The 25,034-nt window shown below is 49.1% G+C and overlaps 1 protein-coding gene across 2 annotated transcripts; it reads left to right on the plus strand.

The window, feature by feature from the left end:
• The first annotated feature begins 2,580 nt into the window (after positions 1-2,580).
• On the plus strand, positions 2,581-22,360 carry MTMR9 (myotubularin related protein 9). Of its 2 annotated transcripts, XM_058835646.1 has the most exons (10): positions 2,587-3,241; positions 4,732-4,840; positions 5,150-5,275; positions 10,248-10,421; positions 12,051-12,268; positions 13,170-13,331; positions 15,086-15,227; positions 16,377-16,597; positions 18,037-18,188; positions 18,632-22,360. In XM_058835646.1, the coding sequence occupies exons 1-10, from the start codon at positions 3,057-3,059 to the stop codon at positions 18,793-18,795; spliced, it is 1,653 nt and encodes a 550-aa protein (XP_058691629.1). In that variant the 5' UTR covers positions 2,587-3,056; the 3' UTR covers positions 18,796-22,360. The 2 variants fall into 2 exon arrangements, with proteins under 2 accessions (XP_058691630.1, XP_058691629.1); XM_058835647.1 differs by lacking the exon at positions 18,037-18,188 and having other exon boundaries at positions 2,581-3,241.
• The last annotated feature ends 2,674 nt before the right edge of the window (positions 22,361-25,034 follow it).

Here is a 25,034-nt window from a genome sequence, read left to right on the forward strand (position 1 = left end):
ATCCTTTGTTCTCCTTTGCAGCCACTCCAGCTGTGGCTTCCCCACCCCTGGTAGTGTCCAAGGCCAGGTTGGATGGGGCTTGGAGAAGCCTGGGATAGTGGAAGGTGTCTCTGCCCATGGCAGGAGTGGAACTGGATGAGTTTTAAGACCTCTTCCAGCTCAAACTATCAAGGTACACCCAGAGACCCCCTCTTCTCTCTGATGATGCGGATCAGTGCAAACCCCCATAAGAGGAGAATTAATCATCCTTATTATGAATATTTGCGTCTATCTATGAGATTAAAATGTCATTAATTAGACTTTCAAATCATTCTCAGACACTGGAACCACCAAAACTGCCAGCATTAACGAGACAGGCGGGCAACAAACTGGACAAACTCGGGCTGAACTCGGCACCGGGGCGAGGATTAAAATTCAGGTCACCCAAATCCAAACACCTGCAATCCTTCCCGGGGGCAATTGCCCAGAACAGGCTGGCACCCACTCGGGCTGATTCCATCGGGCAGGGGCTGAACAACCTGGAACTGAAGCAATTCCGGGCAGAACGGCACCAGGAGCCATCCATCCCCTCCAGAGGGAGCCCCAGGAGTGGCTGATGACCCGATTTCCAGGCTTTGGCTTTGTTCTCTGGCAGAGATAAGGCGGGTGGAGGCTGAGGAGCCGGAGCCTCTCTGGGTGAGTGAGATCTGTGAGATCTGTGAGATCTGTGGCTCTAGAGCAGAGACTGGATCCACCCTCCCTTCCAGCAACCCCAATGGTCAGTGCACACAGCTGAGCCCCTCTTCAGGAAAAAGCTGGATTTTATTTGGGTTTTTTTCCCCTGAAAATCTGGAGAGTCCTTCGTCTTTTCCCCACTCCCTAGAACTTCACTTTTCCTGGGAGTACACGGGTTTGTGGCCAGACCTTCTCACTCTCACAGATACTGTCAGGGTAAATGCTGGATTTCAGTGTTACCAGCCTTCAATTTGGTTTGGAATCACAGGATAATTTTGGTTGGAAGGGACCCTATAGATCACCCAGATCCACCCCCAGCCATGGGCAGGGACATCTTCCACTACCCCAGGTTGCTCCAAGCCCCGTCCAACCTTGGACACTTTCAGAGATCCTCATTCCTGCTCACACCTCTGCTGATAAATTTAGTGGTAAGGTTCGGGTTTTAACTGTGCCCAAACTCTTCCTGACAGGGCTGAACTTTACAGGAATAAACCATGGAAAAGCACTTGAGATTATGCACCCCTGGTCCTGCAGCCTCTCTGGGGGATGTTGGCAGTGTCACAACTTCCAGGACCTAAAGGGGCTCCAGGAGAGGGACTGGGGACAAGGGATGGAGGGACAGGACACAGGGAATGGCTTCCCAGTGCCAGAGGGCAGGGATGGATGGGATATTGGGAAGGAATTGTTTCCTGTGAGGGTGGGCAGGCCCTGGCACAGGGTGCCCAGAGCAGCTGGGGCTGCCCCTGGATCCCTGGAAGTGTCCAAGGCCAGACTGGACAGGGCTTGGAGCAGCCTGGGACAGTGGAAGGTGTCCCTGCCCATGGCAGGGGGTGGAATTGGATGATCCATAGCGTCCCTTCCAATCCAAAGCACTCAGTAATTCCATGATGGAAACACAAATGCCAGTGATGACCCCAGGTCAGGGGGGCTCTGCTGGGGCTGCCTGAGGGGATCGTTCCCCTGCCACAGCTGCGTGGTCCCATTCCCAATCCCTGCTGGCTCCATTCCATTCCAATCCCTCCCGTTCCATTCCCAATCCGTGCTCATTCCATTCCCAATCCCCGCCGGTTTCGTTCCCAATTCCTACGCCTTCCCTTCCCGTTCCATTTCCCCCATCCACTCGCTTTCCGCTCCATTTTCAATCCCTTCCCACTCATTTTCCACTCCGTTCCCAATCCCTGCCCTGCATTCCTTCCCTCTTCCCATTCCCGCTCCATTCCCAATCCCCGCCCGCCCCCATTCCCGCTCCATTCCCTGTTCCCATTCCCGCTCCATTCCCTGTTCCCATTCCCTGTTCCCATTCCCGCTCCATTCCCGCTCCATTCCCTGTTCCCATTCCCTGTTCCCATTCCTGTCCCCATTCCCGCTCCATTCCCTGTTCCCATTCCCGCTCCATTCCCTGTTCCCATTCCCTGTTCCCATTCCCGCTCCATTCCCTGTTCCCATTCCCTGTTCCCATTCCCTGTTCCCATTTCCGCTCCATTCCCTGTTCCCATTCCCTGTTCCCATTCCCTGTTCCCATTCCCTGTTCCCATTCCCGCTCCATTCCCTGTTCCCATTCCCTGTTCCCATTCCCTGTTCCCATTCCCGTCCCCATTCCCTGTTCCCATTCCCGCTCCATTCCCGCTCCATTCCCTGTTCCCATTCCCTGTTCCCATTCCCGTCCCCATTCCCTGTTCCTATTCCCGTTCCACTCTCGCCGCTTTCCCCAAGCCCCGCCCCTCGCCCCTGGCCCCGCCCCCTCCCGGCCTCTCCGCTCCCCATTGGCTCCCTGCAGGCCACGCCCCCTCCCGCGAGCCCCGCCCGGAGCCCCGCCCCTGCCGTTAAGCGCCGCGGAACGATTGTGGCGGGGCAATGCCGCCCGCCGGACCCATTAAACCTGCTCGCTGGCTCCGTGAGGATGGCGAGCGCGGATTGGTCCAGGCGCGCATCACGTGACCCGGGGCTCGCGGCCGGCGCTTCCGGCCCATCCCGCTCCGTTCGCGGCTCCTGGGAATCCCGGGAATCCCGGGAATCTTGTGGGGCCCGGGGGTCCTGGGGCTCCCCCGGCGCCCTGACCCTCCCCGAGTCGGCACCGAGGGTCTCCCCTCGCCGCCCTCCCCCGACACCCCCGGTCCGGCCCTGAGGGAGAAGGGGGCACCCTGTGCGGGCCTGTCCCGCTCCCCGCGGCGCTCTCGGTCCCCAGGGAGCCGCCGCCGCCGCGGGTTATGCCCCCGCCTGCCCGGGTGGCACCGCACAGACCCTCCCCGGCTTTCCCAGCCCGGCCCTGCCGGTGTTCCCGAGGCTCGCCCCCGTTTCCCCGGTGACTTTCCCCGCTGGGTTTCCCCCGCCCTCCCTGCAGCATGGAGTTCGCCGAGCTGATCAAGACGCCCCGAGCGGATAACGTGGTGCTGCACTGCCCGTTCCACCTGGCCGTGGAGGGCACGCTGTGCCTCACCGGACACCACCTCATCTTCTCTTCACGGCGGCAGGACAACGCCGAGGAGCTGTGGCTGCTCCACTCCAACATCGACTCCATCGAGAAAAGGTGATGCCTCCTTTTGTCCCTGCCTGCCCATCCCTAATGCCTCGCGGCTGGGAAGCTGGCTGGCACCTCAGGATTGAGGGAACGATGCTCTGGGCATAGACGTTGTCTTAAGCTGTGGCAGGGGAGGTTGAGGTTGGGCATGACGAGGAATTTCTCCCCAGAACGGGTGCTTAAACCCTCGGAACACCCGGGGAGCTTTGGAGTCCCCATGCCTGGAGGTGTCTAAGGAATGACTGGAGGTGGCAGGCGGTGCTCTGGGCTGGTGACAAGGTGGGGATGGGTCACAGGTTGGACTCGATGATCCTTTTCCAACCTTAATGGTTCTCTCAGGGCCCAGGGCAGGGTTCCCTTCCTGTTTGGATATTCATGTTTGATGTTGCTTCTCAGAGGTTGAGCTTTTGGTCCTGTAGAAAGTCAGAATTTTTGTGTTTAACCCCTTTTGCTCTCTGTTTATTGCTCAGTGGGTTCATCCACCCTTGAAGCACTTTATAAACGATGCAGCTTCCCCAGTGTGCACAGAGAGGGGCATCAGAGCACTGCTGAGGCGATTTGCCTTGTGTCACCCTCCAAAACTGGTGGCAGAATTGGACTCTGGACTTGCTCAGCCCCAGATCATCTCCTGCTGCTCAACAACATCATCCCTCACTTCTGCAGCTGCTTGTGGGAATCAGTGACCCTTTAGCAGTGTGCTTTTTGGGGTACAGCTCAGCTGGAGATGCAGAGCTCCATATCTTTTCTTGCCCATCCCCTTTTAACTACAGAGAATTCAGAGATTTCTCTTTTTCCCCTCATTTCTTCTTTACCTGCACCATTGCCCCTCATTGAGTGTCTGCCCCATCTCACCTGGTCCTTGTCTTCTGCTCCCTCACCTTTTCCAGCTTGATGCTAATGCTTCATTTTTATATTAATTACAAAATCCTTCCCCTGGTTTTAAAGCCTTTTAAGGAAATCTGGTAGAACAGGGTTCCCTTCTGCCAGCAAGACTGGAGAAATCAGGCAGCAGATTAAAAAAAGCCCAGAGCCTGGGGTGGGGGAATTGCTGGGTGCTGATGAAATTTGTTGCTGACTAAGTTTGTTCCTGATTTCCCTGTGTGTGTCTGGGAGAGGAAAGGAGCAGAGGGATGGAAACCTCAGGGAATTTCTTCCCATGCTCAGTCCTCCACCTGGCCTTGGACACTTCCAGGGATCCAGGGGCAGCCACAGCTTCTCTGGGCACCCTGTGCCAGGCCCTGCCCACCCTCCCAGCAGTGTAATATTTGTCATGTAACACCTCCACTCCCTGCCACAGCAAAAGGATGGAATAAACTAAAATAAAACCAGATTTGCAAATAGCAAATAATGAAATGTGATTGTTTCTTTATTTGTTTGAAAGGTGCCCCTGCAGACAAATTGCCACTAATGGAGATTTGCATTGTGGGAAGAGCTGTGACACTCATCCTGCCTTAGAGGATCCTGGTTTTATGGCACTCTTATTTCCTGTCTTGCTGTAGGTTTGTGGGCTCCTTGGGAACCATTGTCATAAAATGCAAAGACCTGAGGATTATCCAGCTGGACATCCCAGGGATGGAGGAGTGTCTGAACATCGCCAGCTCCATCGAGGTGAGCAGTTACCATCAGCCAGAGAACCTGCAGGTCTTGAGCTCACCTCAGCCTTAGAGCTTTTTTTTTTTTCCCATTAGGTTTTCATATTTTGAAAGGCAAAGTAGAATCTGGAATGTTTCACATAGGGTTGTGGGGTATTTCCCAGAGGTTTTGGACTCCCCATCCCTGGAAGTGTCCAAGGCCAGGTTGGATGGGGCTTGGAGCAGCCTGGGATAGTGGAAGGTGTCCCTGCCCATGGCAGGGGGTGGAAGGGGATCAGCTTTAAGGTTCTTCCAACCCACACCATGATTTCTCTTGCCCACACAGGTTCTTTCCACCCTGGATTCAGTCACCCTCATGTATCCCTTCTTCTACCGGCCCATGTTTGAGGTCCTGGAGGATGGATGGTCCTCCTTTCTGCTGGAACAAGAGTTTGAGCACCTCAGCTCAGTGGTGAGTGGGATCTGAGGGATTTACCCAGGCACTGGGATATTCTGTGAGCTGTTTCACCCAGCAGTGGCTGGAGTGGAAATCCTGGATGGTTAAAAATCCATTTGGTGCTTGGGTGAGCAGTGACTGTTGTTGAAATATTCCCTCTGTAGCATCAGACATTTGTTTGCTGCTTCACCTTGTGCAAGTGGAGATTTGAGGCCATTTTCAGGAAATCACAAAGGTAGGAAATGCTTTTGGCCTTCGGGGATGGTTCTCTAATTGGGAGAACAAATTGAAATCCTTTGTCCTGGCTTTGTTGTTCTTAATTTTGGTCTGGAATAGAATGAGATGAATCTTTGTCAAACCCTTCATTGAAATGACACTGGTTTAAAAAAATTCCTCTTTAGGATGACAATGAAGATGCCTGGTTTGAAACACTTTTTCCTTTAATTGATGCTGGGGAAATATTCAGGGGGTACAAAAAGCAGGAAACTTCCAGTTTGCTTTTTCCAGGTGCTGCTGAGCACGTTGGTTTTGTTTTGGGTAGGAGCTGTTCTTGTGTCATTGCCTGCTGTGTCTCTTACTCAAATTTCCTTTTAAGATGCTGAATTTGGTAGTGTGTGAACTATCTTGGGTGCAGGAACCTGTTTTAATAATTCCTTGGATTTGCATCTTTGTGTTCCAGGGCTTTGTTTCCCATCCAGTCTGCTCTCACTCCATCAGCTCAGGTTTCTGAGCCCACATCCATTAGTGCAGCATCCAAGAACATTGATTTTTCTTTTCTCTGCAGCCTGTATCACTTCCTGCCTATGAGTAACAACTGAATAATGTGATCAGCTTGACCAAATTCAGTTGATGAAATCACCAGAAAATTAAAGGGGTTCAGAGGCCTTGCTATTTTTGTCTCATGATTAAAGCACTCTCATGTGTCTTATCTTCCTCTGCCATCCAAAGACAGAACAACTGTTATCATATCCAGCACATGGATCCATTGATGTGCTTTTTTTCCTTATTTTTTCAGGGGATTAAAACTTCATTTGTCAATCTCTTGCCTTTCTGAACATATTCTCTGTGTAAGAATTACGTTTAAAAACCTCATTACTTTTTAGCACCACATTTCCAGGGCAATCATTCATTGCTTTAAAATCTCCAGTCTGACAGCTGTTGATTAATTCTTGGCTTTTAACCCAAAACTTCAGATTTGGAACAAAATGGTGTCAAAAGTCACCTTCCAATGATTCACATCTCCTGAACAACAGATAAATGTCTTGTTGACCAAATAATTCTTGCTGTGTAATGACACTGCTAAATGTGACAGGCTGGAAAAAGGAAATGGCTGATTTAAATCTTTCTCCCAGAAGTCAGATGAGTAGAATTCCAAAGGTTCCTGCCTCTGCCAAATCATCCATCTGGATCTGTACCTTCTCCAGCAGGATAACAAGTCAAAAACTACTTCACCCACCCTACAGCCTTAGTAATTTATTAATTCCACATTTATCTGCTACAGGAGAGTTGTTTTCAACACCCTCTAATGGCAAAGTGCAGAGTAAAAGTTAATACTTTTTTAAAAAGTTAGGTAATACATTAAATATTTAGATAATATGATATGTAATTTGTATTCTTCACTGCACAGTGAGGGGCTGAATGGAATTCAGAGTATGTGCAGGGGTTCATGTTTTCTCTGAGCAGTCAGAAGAGAGCCAAGATGTTTCTCTTCTGTCACATTCCAGAACTGCAGGATGCTTCAAGCTAACTCTGGAAATTCAGTTTCCTAAAATGAAGTGAAGAGGCCTGAGAAGTTTGTACACTGACTGTATAATTAACATAAAGCTGTTTTATTGCCAAGAAAATCACTTGCTTAATTCTCCTTTTGTTTCCCCCTTGTCTTCCTTTTTCTTTCCTCTTTTCTTTCCCTTCTTTGTTCTTTTTCTTTACCCTCTTTCTTTCCCCTTTTTTGTCTTTTTTCTTTCCCCTTTTTTCTCTTTTTTCTTTCCCCTTTTTTCTCTCTTTCCCCTTTTTTCTCTCTTTTCTTTCCCCTTTTTTCTCTCTTTTCTTTCCCCTTTTTTCTCATTTTTCTTTCCCCTTTTTTCTCTCTTTTCTTTCCCCTTTTTTCTCTCTTTTCTTTCCCATTTTAGCAGGAACAATCTCAAGGTTCTGAACAACTCAGAAGTTGCTCATCTTTGTGTCAGAGCTCTTTTTAATAATCAGAATTTTCTGGGTTTGGGCTCAGGTTAAATGGTAATTGTGAACCATATTTTGTTCTTTTCAGACAAGCCTCAGTCTTTATATCTGTTCTGCTCCCTGCCCATGCACAATCTGATCCCAGCAGGGCTTGTTCCTTGGGAATGGCCTCTGGCTCTGCTGCTGTGCAGGATCTCCCAACATCCATGCTGGGTTCTTGACCTTTTTTTAAGGTCTATTGGTGGAGCTTGACTTGTTTCCCAATGTTTTGTGGAAAACGACCTCTCCTGGCAATTTTAAGTTTTAGGAGGAATGATAGCTTGGACATTTAGGAATCAATGTCTCTATAAACAGGTGTTAGGACAAGAAAAGTAGAAATCCAAGAGTTGATCCTGAGCTGGGTTTAAAAATCACTGCATTCTTTTTTCTCTGGGGTTCTCTCTCCTTTCTGCTCTGCCCTCATCCCTTTGCTGCTTTTATCCTTAACTTTTTTTGATTCCTAAAAGCTCAGATGTCTTGCTGGGAGAGCTAAGGGTTCACTTTGCACTCCCTGAGTTTCAGACAGCACAATTACCTGGTTGAAAGTGAGATCTCATGAGATGATGAGATCTTCATCCCTTTCCTTGCAGTCCTTCCTCTTCCTCTGCTGCTGCCTCGCTCTTCCAATTACCGATGGCCCTTTCTGCTTCCAAATCCCAGCCAGGCTGAATCTAAAGGAGCTGATTTGGGCAGTCTGGAGCTGGCAGTGCAGAGGTTAATGGGATCTCTGCAGCAGGAGCTGTTGGAGGGAAGACAAGTGGTGCCAAGTGCTGCCAGGCTCCTCCTCCTTGCCATGGAAATTACACCGGGATGACATAAGGGGATCAGGATGCTGTCTCTGGTGTAGGTGGGGAGGAGAGCAGGTTGTGGGCAGGGTTAAATTACCAGAGTGGGGGCTCAGTCAGGTTCTGCTCCTCCATTCCTTTCCATACTGGTGGTGCCAGTGGCAGCCACTCGTCCACACCTTCCCCAGAGTTCTGCTTTTGCCTTCTCCACATCCTGTGTCACAGTGAGGTTTTTATCAGTTTGATATTCCAGATCCGTGCATATTTTTTTCATGGGAATCAAACTGCACGCCCTCCTATGTAAATTAACACAGACACCCCAAAATCCTTATTAAAAATCCCATTGCTGGTTCATTAAAAGCTGGAGCTGTGACCAGCTACATCCCTTTTGTGTCCCAGAAGTTTTCATCTCTGCTCATAACACGATGCCCAGAGGCAGTTTGACTTTGCATCCGGGAGAAGCTCTTCTTTTTATAAAATGGAGCTGTTCAGAGGAGCTGTTTTGAGGCTAATGAATAATGAAATAAGGTTATAGCAGGGATGGTGCAGAACTGTCCAGCTGGGCTGCTGCAAACAGGCAGCAGTTGCTGCTCTTGATGCTGATATTTATTTTTTCCCAGCATCTTTTTTAGGCTGCCACCAAAAAGGACTATTTTCCTGTCTCCTAAGCCACACATCCCAAGCCTTGGAGCTGCTGCTGCTGAAATAGTGGTGTGAGTCAGATCAGCTTGTTCAGTGGATAGAAAGGCTTCACTGCCAGAGGACATTCCTGAATTTATCCCTGTTTTCCACTGGACCAGTGAGCCAGTCAGGTGGGTTTAGATAAGCAGGTAGCTGTCAGGAGGTGTGTGGCAAGAGGTAGTAGTAAGGATCTGGAAGAAAGGGATTCTAATCAGAGATGTGCAGTTAATTCATGTCAATTAATTCATTAAGTCAACAGACCTGAATTGATGTGGACTTCATGTGTTTTGTCACAGCCTAGTTCAGCTGTGGTGCTCTTCTCTTACTTTGTCCTGCCTACCTTATCCCTCTGCCTTTTTGTCTGCCTCAAACTCTCCTTGAACCCAGATGAGCAGAGGTTTGATGGATCTCTGAGGTCTCTCCCTGCTGCAGAAACTCCTCGTTGACCTTTTTCCCTGAGCTGGAGCCAAGGCCTGTGTGTGACCCTGGTATCAGGTAGCTGGAATTCCCATGCCAAGTGCCTGTGAGGTGCCACACTCAGCACTTCTTTCCCAGGCTGTTGGGAGCTGGAGAAGTTACATCACAGGAGCTCATGATGAGCCCTCGGTGCTGGGCTGCTTCCAGGAGGTGCTTTAGGAGGAAGAACTGCTGCTGAGCCCACAGAAAAGAATCAATCTGGAAATGTTTAAATTGAAATGTTAACCTCAAAGCAGCTGCAGCATCTGGAGTGGGTGGAAATTCTTGCCTTTCTTGACCACCTTTGTCTTCTGAGCTCTTCTTTCAGCACAGATAGAGGGTTGGGCCCATATTCTCTGTGTCTAAATTAACTTTTTCCCCTTTTTAACTTTTCCCTTTTGTGGGAATACGTTTCTCTATGGGCTCTCCCCTTGCTGTCTGCTGTGCCTGTGAAATTATTTACAGCCACAGTCACCCATTTCTGCCCACATGGGCTTATTTGGTGCTGTTTGAGGATGTGGATAAACCAGAGGGGGAACTGTTGCTCAAGACCCAGAGGCACCTGATCATTCTTCCATTGCTTCCGAGCTTTATCTGCACTCTGGGGACTGAGCTTTTGGGAGCTGCTGCAAGGAGATGATTGCAGGGAGCAGAAAGGGATCTGCTGGAAAAACTAATGAGTTAACAACCCTGTAAATGGCTACTTAAAGGACAATTTGTGGACAATTTGTGCAAATGGAACAGGTGGCTCTGTGTGTGTGCCTTATCCTGTGCATGGAAGTCTTTCTTCCCTGTTACCTCTCCCATATAATGTCTTTTCTGACCCAAAGCTGTGTTCTGGTGTTTTTCAGACCAATGAATGGCGCCTGAGCTATGTGAACAAGGAATTCTCTGTGTGTCCCTCCTACCCTCCAGTTGCCATTGTCCCCAAGTCCATCGATGATGAAGCACTCCGCAAAGTCGCCCTGTTCCGCCACGGCGGCCGCTTCCCAGTGCTGAGCTACTACCACAAGAAAAATGGGATGGTGAGCTGGGTTTGGGGGGTGCTTGTGCCTGAAGGAAGTGTGGGAATCTCTTGATTTCGTGCTCTGGAATTAACAGAGCTCCTGGTTTATTTTCCAGCTTCCTCAGTGGAGCTGTTTTTGGGTGATGGAAGGAGTAATCTCCATCCTAGAAATAGCCATTAATCTGCTTGGTTGGGAATGTGCATGGCAGGAGCTCGCTTACAGCAGTAAGAACAAGATGAGGCTTGTAAAGGCACTGCTGGCACCCTGGCTGGTTGTGTCTGCCAAGAGTTTTCATGGGAAGGATGGCAGGAGCCACATTGTCCTGTCTGCAAGCGGTGGGCCTTCGTCACAGCCCTGGTGACAGCAGAGCCAACGCTGTGTGACTGTGCAAGGAGGATCAGAACGATCTGTTCTCCGAGCCTGGCAGGAAAACTCAATTCAGGAGTAGCAAAGTCTTGGTCTTGCAGACTTTGACAATCCAGAATCTAATGGAGTGACTGTTACATTATAATTAAGGAATGCAGGGCATGAAAGTGTTGTGTAATTGTGTCCCTTGCTGATGTAACCAGTTTGAGGACGCTGGGATTTCCAACCTGCAGCTTTTAAACTTGATGCAGTCTCCTCAAATGTTCTAATGCCTTCTCACCTCCTGTGGCCAAGATTTGTAAACCTTTGATTTGAAGCTGTCTACTCTGACTCAGAAGCACCTTGGGATTTTCTTTGCTTTAAAAGCAGCCAGCCACCTACTCCACATCAGTTGTGCTTTTTGCTTTTTCTCAGCTTATCTGAAAACCATTGAAGGAATATTTTTGCTCAGTTTTCTCTCCAAATTGTGCATGTTTCATGTGAGGAGTACAACAGTATTTGGCTCAGAGTGTTGTAGTTGTGACAGTAATGCTGTCACTCTCACTGCCCTCCTGGCTCTGAGTTCTCAGCTGTACCTGGGGGTGCTGACTGGCTGCCCTCACATTTCTGTTATGATTTGAGCTGCTGGGGTGCTTCTGGATTGAAAGGCACTTGCTGAAGAGAAATCTCAGCTCATCAGTCTGTGGACTTGAGGTTTATTAGTCCATCCACAGGGTAAAAATGTCACCTCTAACACATGACCAATTTGAGTGTTTTAAGAACAGAGTTGGGAATAGACCTTGAAAATGACAATCCTGAAAAAGTTGATTTCATGGAATCACAGGATGGTTTTGGTTGGAAGGATCCTTAGGGGCCATCTAGTTCTAACCTTCTGCCATGGGCAGGGATGCCCCTTACCAGGTCAGGCTGCTCAGGGCCCCATCCAGCCTGGCCCTGGATTTATTGCTTATTATTATTTATTACTTCCAGGGATTTATAACACTGCCAGGGTTTGTAAAGGAGCCATCAGCAGGAAGGCAGCTCAGCAGTTCACAAAGATGGTACTTGAGGCATAACTGAAGGGATACAGCCTCTAAGATGATGCCTGGCATTTAAAACTTGCCCAGCCAAATGAGTGCTGGATTTGAGGATTTCTACTTCAGTTTTAGATCCATTCAATCCTTGAGAAGGATCGAACTTGAAACAACTGAAGGATTCAGGGCAAGGCTTGGAGCTCTGGTGCCTTTCAGTCAGAATTCTCTCCACTGGCAGTGCCTCATCCATGGTTTTGTGTCTCCCCAGGCGATGATGAGGAGCAGCCAGCCCCTGACAGGCACCAACGGGCGGCGCTGCAAGGAGGACGAGAAGCTGGTGAACTCCACGCTCCGCTCCGGCCGGCGCGGCTTCGTCATCGACACCCGGCCTTTGGCTCTTGCCCAGCAGGCCAGGGCCAAGGGAGGGGGCTTTGAGCAAGAAGTCCACTACCCCCAGTGGAGGAGGATTCACAAATACATCGAGAGGTGGGTGAGATCAGGCTCTGCCCTGAGCTCGGCTGTGTCAGGTCGCACTGGCAGAGCAGTGATACCTCCACAAAGTATTTGCTCCTGTAAGAAGAGTGGTGTATCCTGGTTCCTGGCAGCAGGGTCGTGTTCCTTCTGTGTCAGAACCAGGCTATGTGGATGATAAGGGGGTTTTTGGTTTGGTTCCTTGTTCTGAGCAACCTGCTGCAGGTTTCAGCCATCAGGCATCTCCCTGTGCTGTTTCTTTTCATGACCATCTTCAGCCACACTCCAGCCTTCCTGTGTTCCCCTCTGCACAGGAAGGAGCAGGTACCTTGCCAGAAAACTTCTGCTGGGGTGGGGAGGGTTTGTTCTGTGGCTGTCACACTCCTCTTATCCAAAGGATTTGTCCTGAAAAGCTGTGGCTGCCCCAGCCCTGGAAGTGTCCAAGGCCAGGCTGGACAGGGCTTGGAGCATCCTGGGTTAGTGGAAGGTGTCCCTGCCTATGGCAGGGGGTGGAATTGAGATGATCTTTAAGTTTCCTTCCAACCCAAACCATTCCATAGTTCTGTGATCCAGTGCTTTTCTCTGGACATCTGATACTGTTCAGCCATTTGGAGACAAGTTACTAAATTAGATTTAGTCTGGCCTTGTTCAACTTTTCTCAAAGCTTTAATTTGGGGGGAATCCTTCTACACAGAGATGCAGGCCAGCTCTTGAGCAGTTTAAATAAGGAATTTCCTGGCAAGTACTTCAAGTGTTTGGTTTTGTTTCTAAAGATTTTATGTGAACTTACATTTGTTATTGATTATTTACAGCATCAAAGAGTGAATAAACAGAATATACAATCGCTAAATAATGCATGTCCTCTTTTTCCTGTGTTACTGCTTGTGCTTTCAACAATATTTCCCTTTTCCCAAAGGTTTCATATCCTGCAGGAGAGCTTCATCAAGCTGGTGGAGGCTTGCAATGACCAGTCACACAACATGGACCGCTGGCTCAGTAAACTGGAAGCTTCCAATTGGCTCAGTCACATCAAGGAGCTGCTGACTGCAGCTTGTCTGGCTGCTCAGTGCATTGACAGGTAAATCTCCTGCAGAAAGTCTTGGGTTGCTCATTCACTGGTTACAGATTGCTCATTAAATACCTCTGGCAGTATCAGTAACTGCCCAGTGTGGTCAGGCTCACTTGTACCCATGGAAGATTCTGTTTCTTCATGGTGAAGGAATGTTCCTCCAGTAAATCAGGAGGAGGGAGGAAATCTCAGCTAAGAAAAGGTTTTGGATCATGTGTTTAAGGTGTATTCCTGTGTCTGTTGCAGCCAAGCTAATTTAGACAGTTTTATTTAAGGTTTGGTTTAAAATGGGTCCACCTGAAATGCTATTTGATGGCCTGGAAAAGGGGACACAGAGATGTCTTTTTTCTTTTTTTAAGAAGTCTTTTTTTCTTTTCAGCTGCAAATGTCCAATACCACACCTCATTTCTAAAGGTTAAAACAATGTCATCTCCTTGTTTTCCCCAGGAACTGGTCCAGTGCTTTTCCCCTTTTATATTTTTATCCCCACAGCCCTATCCAGGCAATCCTGCTCATCCCTTTTAAGTGCCTGTGACCTCTTTTAACCTGACATTTCTTTCACAAATGCTGCTGACTCAGCTGACTCATACCTCAGGCTGCAGAGCCAACGCTTGCTGCCAGGTGCCAGGGTTTCTAAGGCCAGATGCAGGAATCTAAATTGGTTTTATCTGTGGCTTTGGGTGGGAAAAGCCCATCCCAAAATCCAGGTAAAACCTGGCTTTTCATAGGAGCTGGGGAATGTGTTCTGCAGGCACACAAGCAGCTGAAATGCAGGCTCAGTGGTGAAACAGCACTGCTGCATTAAAATGTGAGCTCTGCTTTTTAAAAGCTCTGACAGTGCTGCTTTCATTACTGGCTGTGCCAGGAAAAGATTGCTCTGGATCAATAGTTTTATCTGAAATTCTTTCCTGCAAGCATGTAATGGGAAAGAACAGTGATGAAACCTTTCTGGCTTGTTGGGACAGTGGCTGATTTCATCATTTTTAATCTCAGCTTTGCTTTTTGTGTTTACCTGGAGCCATGGCAGGTCAGTTCCAGGTGCCTGTCCTGCCTCACTCGGAGCCTGGAGGTCGGAGCTGGGCTGACAGAGAGTTCTGTTGTGTTTTCCATGGGGAGGGAATGGCTGGGACAGATCTTTCAGTATCTTAAAAGTCTGAAAAAGGGGGAAATAGTGTTAGAAAATTAGTGTAGAGGAAGGGGAAGATTAGGTAGGGAAGGAAGGTTTTGATTAAATATTAGGGAGAAACTCTGCGTTATAACAATGGTGAGGGCCTGGCACAGGATGCCCAGAGAAGCTGTGGCTGCCCCATTGCTGGCAGTGTCCAAGGCCAGGCTGGTGGGACTTGGATCAGCCTGGAATAGTGGAAGGTGTCCCTGGCCATGGCAGGGGTGGAATGGGATGAGTTCCCCTTCCAAGCTGTAACTCAAAGGGATGCTAATCCCAAAGAGTGAGAACCACAAGGGAGGTCTCACTGTGCACCTTCTGTGAATGTGGGAAAGGATCTGGAGTTCCAGAATGCTCAGCAAGACACTGAGCCTTTAGTGGTGCAGAGCTCAGGTCGCTGTTGATGAGTATCCAGGTGAGATCCATGTGGGATCCATGTGGGATGGGGCTGCAGTGGTGGTGAAGAGGCAGCAGAACCTCAACACTGGCAACATGGGATGTTGTGTAAAATCCCAATGTCTATGGGATGTAATCACATCCACTGGGATGGATTCTGCTCATTCATGCTCTGATACCTTCCCACCTTCTCCTTTCCCAGGGAAGGTGCTTCAGTGTTAGTCCATGGCAGTGAAGGAACTGATTCCACACTCCAGGTCACTTCCCTGGCACAGATCATCCTGGATCCAAGGTGCAGGACCATCCGTGGCTTCGAGGCTCTTGTAGTGAGGGAGTGGCTGCAGGTAAGAAATTCCTCTGGACAGAACAGCAACCAGTTCCAGAGACACTGGGGTTGGGAAATAGCCTGAGAGGCAGCCAACAGGTTGGGCCTTGTTGCAGCCCTGCTGAGTGTGAGTGTCCTTTGTCCTAAAGAGCAGCAACATTACCTGAGTCATTTGTCCCTCTGGCACTCCTGGGGCCTCTGCCTCTCATGGCAGGTTTTTGATTTTGGGGAACTGCCTGTTTTGTGTGTTCAGAGTGAACATCTCTTACCAAGAATGGTTTGGGTTGGAAGGGACATTAAAACTCCTCTGATTCCAACCTTCTGCCATGGGCAGGGACACCTTCCCCTGGACCAGGTTTCACCTCTTCCATCTCATTAGAGAAAACTGTTCAGACCAAACCACAACACCTGAGTTGTGCTCTTTGTACCTTGGCAGTCTGGACCTCCAGTGCACCCACCCCAGCTTGTTCCTGCTCACATTCTCTGATCAAACACAGCCTGAGAAAGGCAGGGAAATCAGTCATAGATTCACAGAGCCATTTAGGCTGGAAAGTATCTGTAAGATTGTTGAGTCCAACTGTCCCCCAGCACTGCCAAGGCCGCCACTGATCTGTGTCCCCAAGTGCCACATCCATGTGGCATTTTAATCCCTCCAGGGATAGGGAATCCACCATTGCCCCAGGCAGTTGAGCCAGGGCTGAACAAACCTTTCCATGAAGAAATTTTCCCTAATATCCAATCTAAACCTCCCCTGGTGTGACTTGAGGCTGTTCCCTCTCCTCCTGTCCCTGTTCCCTGGGAGCAGAGCCCGACCCCCCCGGCTGTCCCCTCCTGTCAGGGAGTTGTGCAGAGCCAGAAGGGCCCCCCTGAGCCTCCTTTTCTCCAGGCTGAGCCCCTTTCCCAGCTCCCTCAGCCTCTCCTGGTGCTCCAGCCCCTTTCCCAGCTCCGTTCCCTGCCCTGGACATGCTCCAGCCCCTCAATGTCTTTCTTGTCAGGAGGGTCCCAAAACTGAATCCCAGATTTGAGGTGTCCCAGCAGTGCCAGCAGAGGTTTCTAACAGCTTGGTCCTGGCTGCCTGAGCAGTTGCATGGACAGAACTCGCTCTGAAGTGGTTTTTCCACATGTCCTCACATCCCATTCCTTGGTGTGTGTCCCTGATTCCCTCCAGGCTGGCCACCCTTTCCAGCAGCGCTGTGCCCAGTCAGCCTATTCCAACAGCAAACAGAAGTGGGAGGCCCCGGTGTTCCTGCTTTTTTTGGAGTGTGTGTGGCAAATCCATCGGCAGTTCCCCTGCTCCTTCGAGTTCAACGAGCAGTTCCTCATCATGCTCTTTGAACACGCCTACGCTTCCCAGTTCGGGACTTTCCTGGGAAACAACGAAAACGAAAGGTTGGTAAGGAGGCTTGACTTGAATCCTTCAAATGTTGGGCTGAATTTGACTAAAAGAAGGTCCCAGAATCATGGAATGGTTTGGGTTGGAAGAAACCTTAAAGATCATCTCGTTCCAACCCCCTGCTGTGGGCAGGGACACCTTCCACTATCCCAGGTTGCTCCTAACCCTGTCCAACCTGGCCAAAAATCTCCACCCATCACCAGTTTATTTAGCTTCTCACACAGCAACTCTTCCATAAAAGATGAACCAGCTGGAGTTTGATGTGAGTCACAGCTGTGGGAAGCAGACTTGTCCATGCAGGCCTGGAGGAGGAGGTTGAGGCAGGCAAAGGCCACAGTTGACAATTCTGTCCCTCACCTGTGAGGGAGGAATGTGACTCTCTAGCCTGGTGGTCCTGAGACCCCCCCCCCCCGGGAGTAGAAACAGGGAGAAGGACTGGAGCTGCTCACAGCTGCCAGGGAGGTTTGGATTCCTGTTTGGAGCTTGGCAGTTCTGCCCTCAGGACTCCTGGCTGCAGTAAGGCCATGGCTGAGGGTCTCCTGCTGGACTGAAGGCCACTGCACAGGAAGAGAAAAGCAGAAGTGATACTCCAGAGGAGGAAGGCAATTTAAAGCTTCCCGTAAACCTCCCTGTCCTTAAAGTAATGTGGGCCTATAAGAGACTCTGCTGCCTTCTGCAGGGCTGCTGAGTCAGTCATCTGCAAAAGCAGGTTAGACTCGGAACCAATAAGCTGAAATTCGGAGGAGTATTGAATGTTACGTGTAATAACCTCCTGTCACATCTGAGCACGTCAGCCTGGGAGCACAGGCAGGGCTTGAAGTCTGATGTTAAGCTTGTGCTGTCTGAAGCATTCACAGGAGTGGTGAATCTCCTGCCTGGCTGGCAGCTCAATTTGCCAGTGCAGGCAGAATGAGATTTGCTGGAGTCTGAGGCATAGGGATCCCTGTAACTGCTGGAGGTGGGATTGCCCCAGGAAAACAACTGTGTGTGCTCAGTTCCTTCCTGCCACCAGAGGGACCTGTCAGACGTGCTCATTCCAGCAACAAAACTGCTTTTATGTGCTCGAGAATTCCATTTCCATTCTTCCCTGATGCAGCCCTGCCCCACCTCCCAGCTCTACCTTAACACAGGAGCCTGATCCCTTTCCAAACCTGGCACTCAAACCACAGTGGGCAGGTGACTGATTCTTCACCTGGACAACAGGCAGCCAACTTACAAGTGTTATTTCCCCATCTTTTATTCAAAACTAATTGTAATCAGCCAGGCTGAGTAAATTGCTTTAGGTTTACACCCTGTGCCATGATGATGAAGGGATTAACTTGAATTATCTGGGGCAATAGCATGTGGGAAAACTTGCGGCCTTGTCTGTGTAGTTCTAACCAGAGCCTTACAGATCCAAGTGTATAAAACTGACCTGTTCCTGTGGGTTTCTTAGGGCTAAACTGAAGCTGCCTCAGAAGACCATGTCCCTCTGGTCCTGGGTGAACAGGCCTGAAGAGCTGAGCAGGTTCCAGAACCCTCTTTATGAGGCCAACAGCCTTGTCATCTGGCCCTCCGTGGCCCCACAGAGCCTGCAGCTCTGGGAAGGTGAGCCAGGTTTGCTTTCCCTGTTGCAGGCAATCTCTCTTTTGTGATTTTTGTCAGGCTTCATTGCCTCATTCTGGAGGATCCATGTGCAGTGGGTTCCCTGCTGCAGAAACTTTCCCCATCCCATGGGTGCTGAAGAGTTCATGACAGCGACACAAGCAGGCTCTGATGGCAGGCTGGAGACTGAAAATGGTGTGGTCTGAGAAGTGTGGGAGGAAAAAAGGAATGAACCCCCCCCTCATTTTTCATTTTTGTTTTATTAACCTTGTTGAATGGGATGGTGAGCTTGGAGAGGAGGGGGAAAGCCATTTAGCGGGGAGGGAAAGGGAAGAAAATGTGAACTGTGTGCACCCTGCTTGAGAGCTGCTGGAATGCAAACAGTCTTGATGAATTCCTCCTTGTTTCAAGAACCCCTTGTGACCTGGGTGTCTCTGGGCTTCCAGGTGTCTTCCTGCGGTGGAACAGGCCTTCCAAATTCCTGGAGGAAGCCGAAGAAGAAAGGATCAACATTATCAAGTACAACAAGGAGCTGCAGGCCAAGGTGAACGCGCTGAGGCGGCAGCTGGCGGAGCTGGAGGCGGATGAGGAGGTGCAGGAGGAGCCCTGAGCTGGGCTTTGCCTCAGGCCTTTGCTTTCCCCTTTACATTGAGGAAGAAACATGGAAAGTGCATGTTCTGCTGAGCCCTTGGGTACAGCTGACCCTCCCACTGCTGAACCCTTCACTCCATGACCCTCCCTGCTTTTCTGGGAGGGGTTTTCGTTTTGTTTACAGAAGACACATCTGGGCACAATGTCCCCTCTTGGCAGCTTTTCTGTCTCAGAATTGGGTACAGTGTCAGCAGAAGCTGGAACTCTTTACCTCCAACTGCATGGATGACCAGAATGGGCCAAGAGACAGGATGTCTCCAATTTATTTTAGACTTTTTCTGGTTTTCTTGAACACTCACAGGATGAAAATACAGAGTTCTATATAGATAGGTAAAGGCATTTTGTCTGGAAGCACCTTTTCTCTCCAAGAGTAGGTAAGGCAGCTTAGTTCTTTAATTTCCTAGGAAATCTAGAAATTGTTCAAATGAAATTACAGGTTCTGCCAGTCTACACAATACTCTTAGTAACCTTCACATCTCACACTTGGGTTTTTGTGTTCAGCATTGGATTGGGAGCAGGAAGTTAAGCACCAAACCAGAGCAAGACATTTCAGTGCAATACAGAATTGAAGGAGAGATTCTGCTGCTAATGTTTAAGCCATTACCTTCAGGTGGAATTGTCCCTCGTGGACAAGGATTTCCTAAGGAGGAACAAACTTTTTTTTTTAATTCTACCTGGAAAACAGAAAGGTTTAGTAGTTGCTGGGGGTGTTCACTTGCAGAACAGGGCTCAGAGCTGTCCTTTAAACCAGAGCCAAGCTGCCTTCTTGGAAATTCCATCCCCCCTGGCTGGGTTTGGACACCTGGCCAGGTTCACAGCATTGCCAGGGTGCAAGAGCAGCACTTCATTCAGATCTCCACAAAACACTTTTGTTGCACCTGGTGTGCTTTTCCTTCTTGTGCTCTTATGCCCATCTTGTGGAACCTCAAAGGCAGAAGCTGGAAGTTCAGGTGACCTCACAGATCTGCTGCAGATGAAGGGGCCATCACACTACAAAAAAGAGTTCAGATGATTTGTAGCTGCTAAAACTGCTTAAAGACTTTAGGCATAAGCTTTTTCCCATTTAACTTTGTAGCTGCTCCTTCCATTTCAGTGGCTTCAATCTGCTTTTTATAAAATCGGAGTACTCTCTTGTGATTTTTTTCTTCTTTAAAAAGACAGGTAGGGGTAGGTCTGAAATACTCCCTGAGGCATTTTTTTCAGCTTGATTCCATGGGTAGCTCCACAGGACTGGGAAAAGTTGAATTGACAGCAGCACATGAGGCTGGGATTATCCAGAAAAGAGCTTCCTGTTAGCCTGTATCTGCTGGAGTGAACAGAGCTGCAGTAGGTCAGCAGTGGGATCCCTCTGGAAACTGTTGAGCTTCCAAGTTCATGGAATAAAGCTGCCTTTATTTAAAAGCCACTTCACATAGGTATGTGTGAAAATGCAGGATCTGTAGTTGTATCTGGGCAGGAACCTGCAAAAATCATGTAGCCACTAAATGCAGTCTAAGAAAATCCTATAACCAAGGAAATGATATAAAATTATGTGATAGTGGTCAAGTGCTCCTTAATGCCTTTTGTTCAGTCCTTATTTCCTTAATTATTTCCTTCTTGCCTAAGCTAAACTTAGCCCTGAAGTCCTCTGGCTTAAAAAAATAACATAATCCCTTTTAAAACACTGCTCACTTAAGGCAGAAGAGTGATTCCTCCTGCTTGCAATGCCAATTTCTTTTTAGGTTTGGAGCCTTGTTCCCTAAATCCAGTCTGACATGGAATGCTGCTCAGGGTGGCTGGGGATCTCTGCATAGCAGGGGAGGCAGAATCAGGCTGTTGCCTCCTCCAAACCCAGAGATTCCTCTGGGAATGTTGCTCATATAAGCCCCTAAAATGATTGTTCACCCATTGAAATGATGTCTTTGGGATCTGCACCTGCCTGGGTGGCGTTTCCCAACCCCATTCCGAATTTCTCCATCTGAAATCCATTATCCCCAGCCAGATGGGAAGGATTCAGAAGGCACTGTTTTCCCTCTAATAGACTATACATAAAACACTCCTAAAGGTTAGAGAATTGCATAACACAGTAATTATAGATTGAGCTAAATAATAGAGAGGCAGAGAGGGTTTTTTTGGATCTAATTGCCTGGCTGCTCCAGCCTCTCCTGCAAACTGCAGGCATCCGAGGAAATTGGGAAACCAGCTGTGACAGCCAACAAAAGGCAGCACGTTCCCTCTGAGCTGGCATCAATTTCAACCTCCACTTGTGTTGAATCCACACCCAAGCTCTGTGTGTGCCTTGGGAAGGTGGATCCTGGGAATGTGCCTTCCTGTGGCAGTGCTGGTGTCCTTCTGAGCAGTTTATTCCACAGTTCCTGGGCCGTGCAGCACCTTGTCCCTGTGGCACAGGCCTGGGAGGGCTGGCAGGAGATGGAGTGGGGACAAGCTGTGCGGTGGTGTGGGTTCTCCTGGGACAGGACACTTCCCAGAGCTCTTCTGCCACGCTGCTCCCACATTCCCTTGCAACTTTTCCATTCCCAGAGCCTCCCAGGCTCCAGATTGACAGCAGATCTCTCCCATTCTTTGCTTTGCTGCTTGCCTCCCCTGTTAAATCACGTTTACTATCAGTGATGGGTTTTCTCCCTCAGAGGGGGATCCCTGACCCCCAGTTTGCAGATTCCCTGTGTCTTCCTGAGCTGGGGCAGTGCCCAGCTCTGGCTCCTCCCTGTGCCACTGCCTTACGCCCTCGCTGCCACCCTGCTCCTGCTCTTTTGCACACACTCTGTGTAACAAGCTGGACACTGAAAGCCCCATCTCCAAATTTTGGGGGCAATCCACGAGGACACTCTGCCATTTACCAAAAAAAAAAAGAAGGGAAAAGGAGCTAACTTGCACAGTTTTCATAAGGGAAATACAAAACACGTACCTTCAATATTTTGATTGTATCGATTAACTCTTGAATGTGGCGCTGGTTTTGACGTGCACTATTGTCCCTGTTGCATAGGATCTAACTTAAAATTGCACTGTACTGCATTTTTGGTGTCTCATGTGTGCTTTGCTCAAGCCTTGGGCGGTGCTGTGGTCGTGTGAGGGGTGAGGTTTCTCCCAGCACCGCCTGTGTTCTGTCACGGCAGCACTGTGTGACGTGAGCTGTGTGTTCACTGCTGCCCGTTCAAGTGATGAGTGCACCGCTGGCCCAACATCTGGAACTGCTACTTGGACTTGGCTGCTGCATCAGTCTTGGTTTTGTTTTCCTGTACAATTTGAAATGCCGGGGCTGGGAGCTGTGTGCTGGTGTTAGGTATTTGCTGTCTGTGTACAGAATCCCAGCTGCTGCCCTGTGGAATTTATGGCAACAGCAACAACAAAAAAGTAACAAATCTGTGGAAAAAGAAGATGATGGCTCAAGGTTCAGCCATTTGAGGGGAACAAAACAGATACTAAGTGGCTGTAAACTTTGCTGTAGATACATTGAGAGCATAGTAGATGTGTCTGTTTAAATTAAAACCTTGAAGACTAAAAAGTTCTTTAATTACACCTCTGAATCTTCTTTATTCCTGTGTCCTTTGCTTCCCACTGGAGGGATGTGGGTGGGTGTGACTTGGATTAAGCTTTTGCTTGAAATTTTAGCTCCTTTCAGCTCAACTGTGTTTTATTTTACAGCTGAACAGCTGTGTGGTGGCAGGGAGATGAAGGAAGGATGAGACCCTGAGGGTGTGAGGGGCTTGCAGAGCTCAGCTCCAATGGCTTCGGGCCCTGGACAGCAGCTCTGCACATGTTGGATAAACAGTTTGATTAGCCAAGGTTTTATATTGGTATTGATCTTTTTATCCTGGTGTTGATCTCTCCAAAAGAAGAAGGGCAGGGGTGTTCACAGGGAGAAGGGTTTGGAGTGCAGCAAAGCCTTGCAAGAAGATGGATGGAGAATGGACAAGGGGGAGTGGCTTTAAACAAAAACAGGAGAGATTTGGATGAGATATTTAGAGTGAATTGTTCCCTGTGAGGGTGGTGAGGCCCTGGCACAGGTTCCCAGAGAAGCTGTGGCTGCCCCTGGATCCCTGGCAGTGTCCAAGGCCAGGTTGGATGGGGCTTGGATCAGCCTGGGATAGTGGAAGGTGTCCCTGCCCATGGGAGGGGTGGGACTGGATGATCTTCAAGGTCCCTTCCAACCCAACCCAAGGTGTGACTCTGAGCTCCATCAGTGGCTGGGGTTGGTTTTAGGGCAGGGGGGGTACATTGGTGCCAGGGGAAGGAACACAAAAAGAACAAACAGCTCCTGGGAAATGGAGGCTGGGAACTGTGGGAACTCCTGGATCTCTCCTGGCTGGTGAGTCAGGAGCCTGGGAACTTCTGGGCCATCTGTTTCCCTGTGGTCTCTGCAGCTCCTGGGGAAGGTGATGAGTTTTTGTGGCTTTTGGGGTTGGAGCAGATGGAGGCTGGGGGTGTTTGTGCTGCCCTGCAGCCTGTGCAGCCCCTGAGATAACACAGGGATGGGTGCTGAAGGTTTTGATGTGAAAAGATTGATATCCAGCTACTATTTGTGCAAAAAGTCACAGCTGAAACAGAATAGGTCAGTTTTAAAATATTTTCAGCAATGATCAGGCAGTCTGATTTGGGTTAAACTTGATTTTTGGGGGGGGGGGGGGGGGGTGAATAACTAAAAAATCACTGAGTGGGTTGTGTTGGAAGGGACCTTAAAGCTCATCCTGTCCCACCCCCTGCCATGGGCAGGGACAGCTTCCACTATCCCAGGCTGCTCCAAGCCTATCCAGCCTGACCTTGGACACTTCCAGGGCTGGGGAATCCATCCGAGCAAGTGCTGAAATATTTCTTTAACTTTTTCTGGAGTCTGTTGGATTTTTCTCTTGAAAATCCCAGGTGGTTTTGCTCAGTGCCACTGTAGGAATCTCTTCCATGCTGCCCATTTTCCTCTGAACAGTGAGAGGGGAAACAATGAGGAGGAATTCCCATTGCACTGGCTGGAACTCGAGATCCTGGGCTGTGCTGGGCTGCTCGCAGCTTCCCCTGCCCTGGAAATGTCACCAGGAGCCCCTGGTGTTTGTATTGCCGAGCTGAGCTGATGAGCCTCCAATGTTCTCTAGGGAGGGTGTTGCTGATGGCTTTGGGTGCTTTATCTGATGCTGCAGGTCAGCTCATGGAGGGTTTGCTCTTAAAGCTCCAAATCCGCTCCCTCAGGATCTTAAAATACTGGCAGACAACCTGGGAACTGCACAGATGTTAAACCACTGAAAACCCCAGTGTAGTCACTAAAATAGTGTTTTTTATAGCTTGGGCAGTTGGTTGGAACCATTGACATGAGCAGTTTGCACATCCCAGTTGGTTCTGGTTCTGCTTGGGGGATGGTTTCAGGTTTGAAAGGTGGAGTCTGTGGTCACTGTGTGAAGGAAAAAGGCTCTTTTGGCAAGTGGCTCATTCAAATGTACAAGAGATAAAGGAAATCTGCTTCCTGCTATTCTTTCCTAACATGGAAACCAATTGTTGGGATGCCCCAGCAAGGTAAGTGCAGCATTTCTACAGGGATTCTTCTGGGTTTGGCTTCTAAGTACTTGGCAGAACAAAATAAAACATTTATGGCAGGAATAAAAGTTGTTCCAGAGTTTGAGTTGGTTCATTTTTGGGGTATTTTTGGTTTTGTTTTTTGTTTGTTTTTTTAACAGAGAACTACTTAGCTTCTTTGTACTGTGCTCCATTTTTTTGGGGTCCAGCTCGAACACTTCTAGGGATGGGGCAGACACATCCATCAGTTGTTTTGGGGACAAAGCAGCAATTTGTACTACAGTGGGGTAAGTACAGGTCTCTGGTGTCTACATTTCCCTCAGTTAGGGAATAAAACCAAAAAACCCACAAACCTGTGCCTTGCTGGGAAAAAGATTTTCTTCCAGAGATCCTTAAAAGCCACTTGTGCAACGTCAAGCACACGGAGTGTCCTGGCTGTGCTGCCAGCAGTTGGCAATGCTGTCATTTCACAATGGGGAAGGCTGAGGCAATCCTGAATTAAAGCTCTGTTCTGGTCTCCTCCGCCTCCTTTTTCCCTCCTGCCTTGTGCTGGTCCAGCTCTTTCTGATTCCACGTGGCACAGGGGATTGGAGAAATGTCTGGAGCTGACACAGCCAGGAGGGAAGAGCCCTGCAGGCTGAGTCAGCATTGGGGGTGTTAAACGTGGCATCGATGCTCGGAGTAAATTAAGTCACAGGATGG

This window comes from Poecile atricapillus, chromosome 3 (assembly GCF_030490865.1).
Source record: "Poecile atricapillus isolate bPoeAtr1 chromosome 3, bPoeAtr1.hap1, whole genome shotgun sequence".
Taxonomy (NCBI): Eukaryota; Metazoa; Chordata; class Aves; order Passeriformes; family Paridae; genus Poecile; species Poecile atricapillus.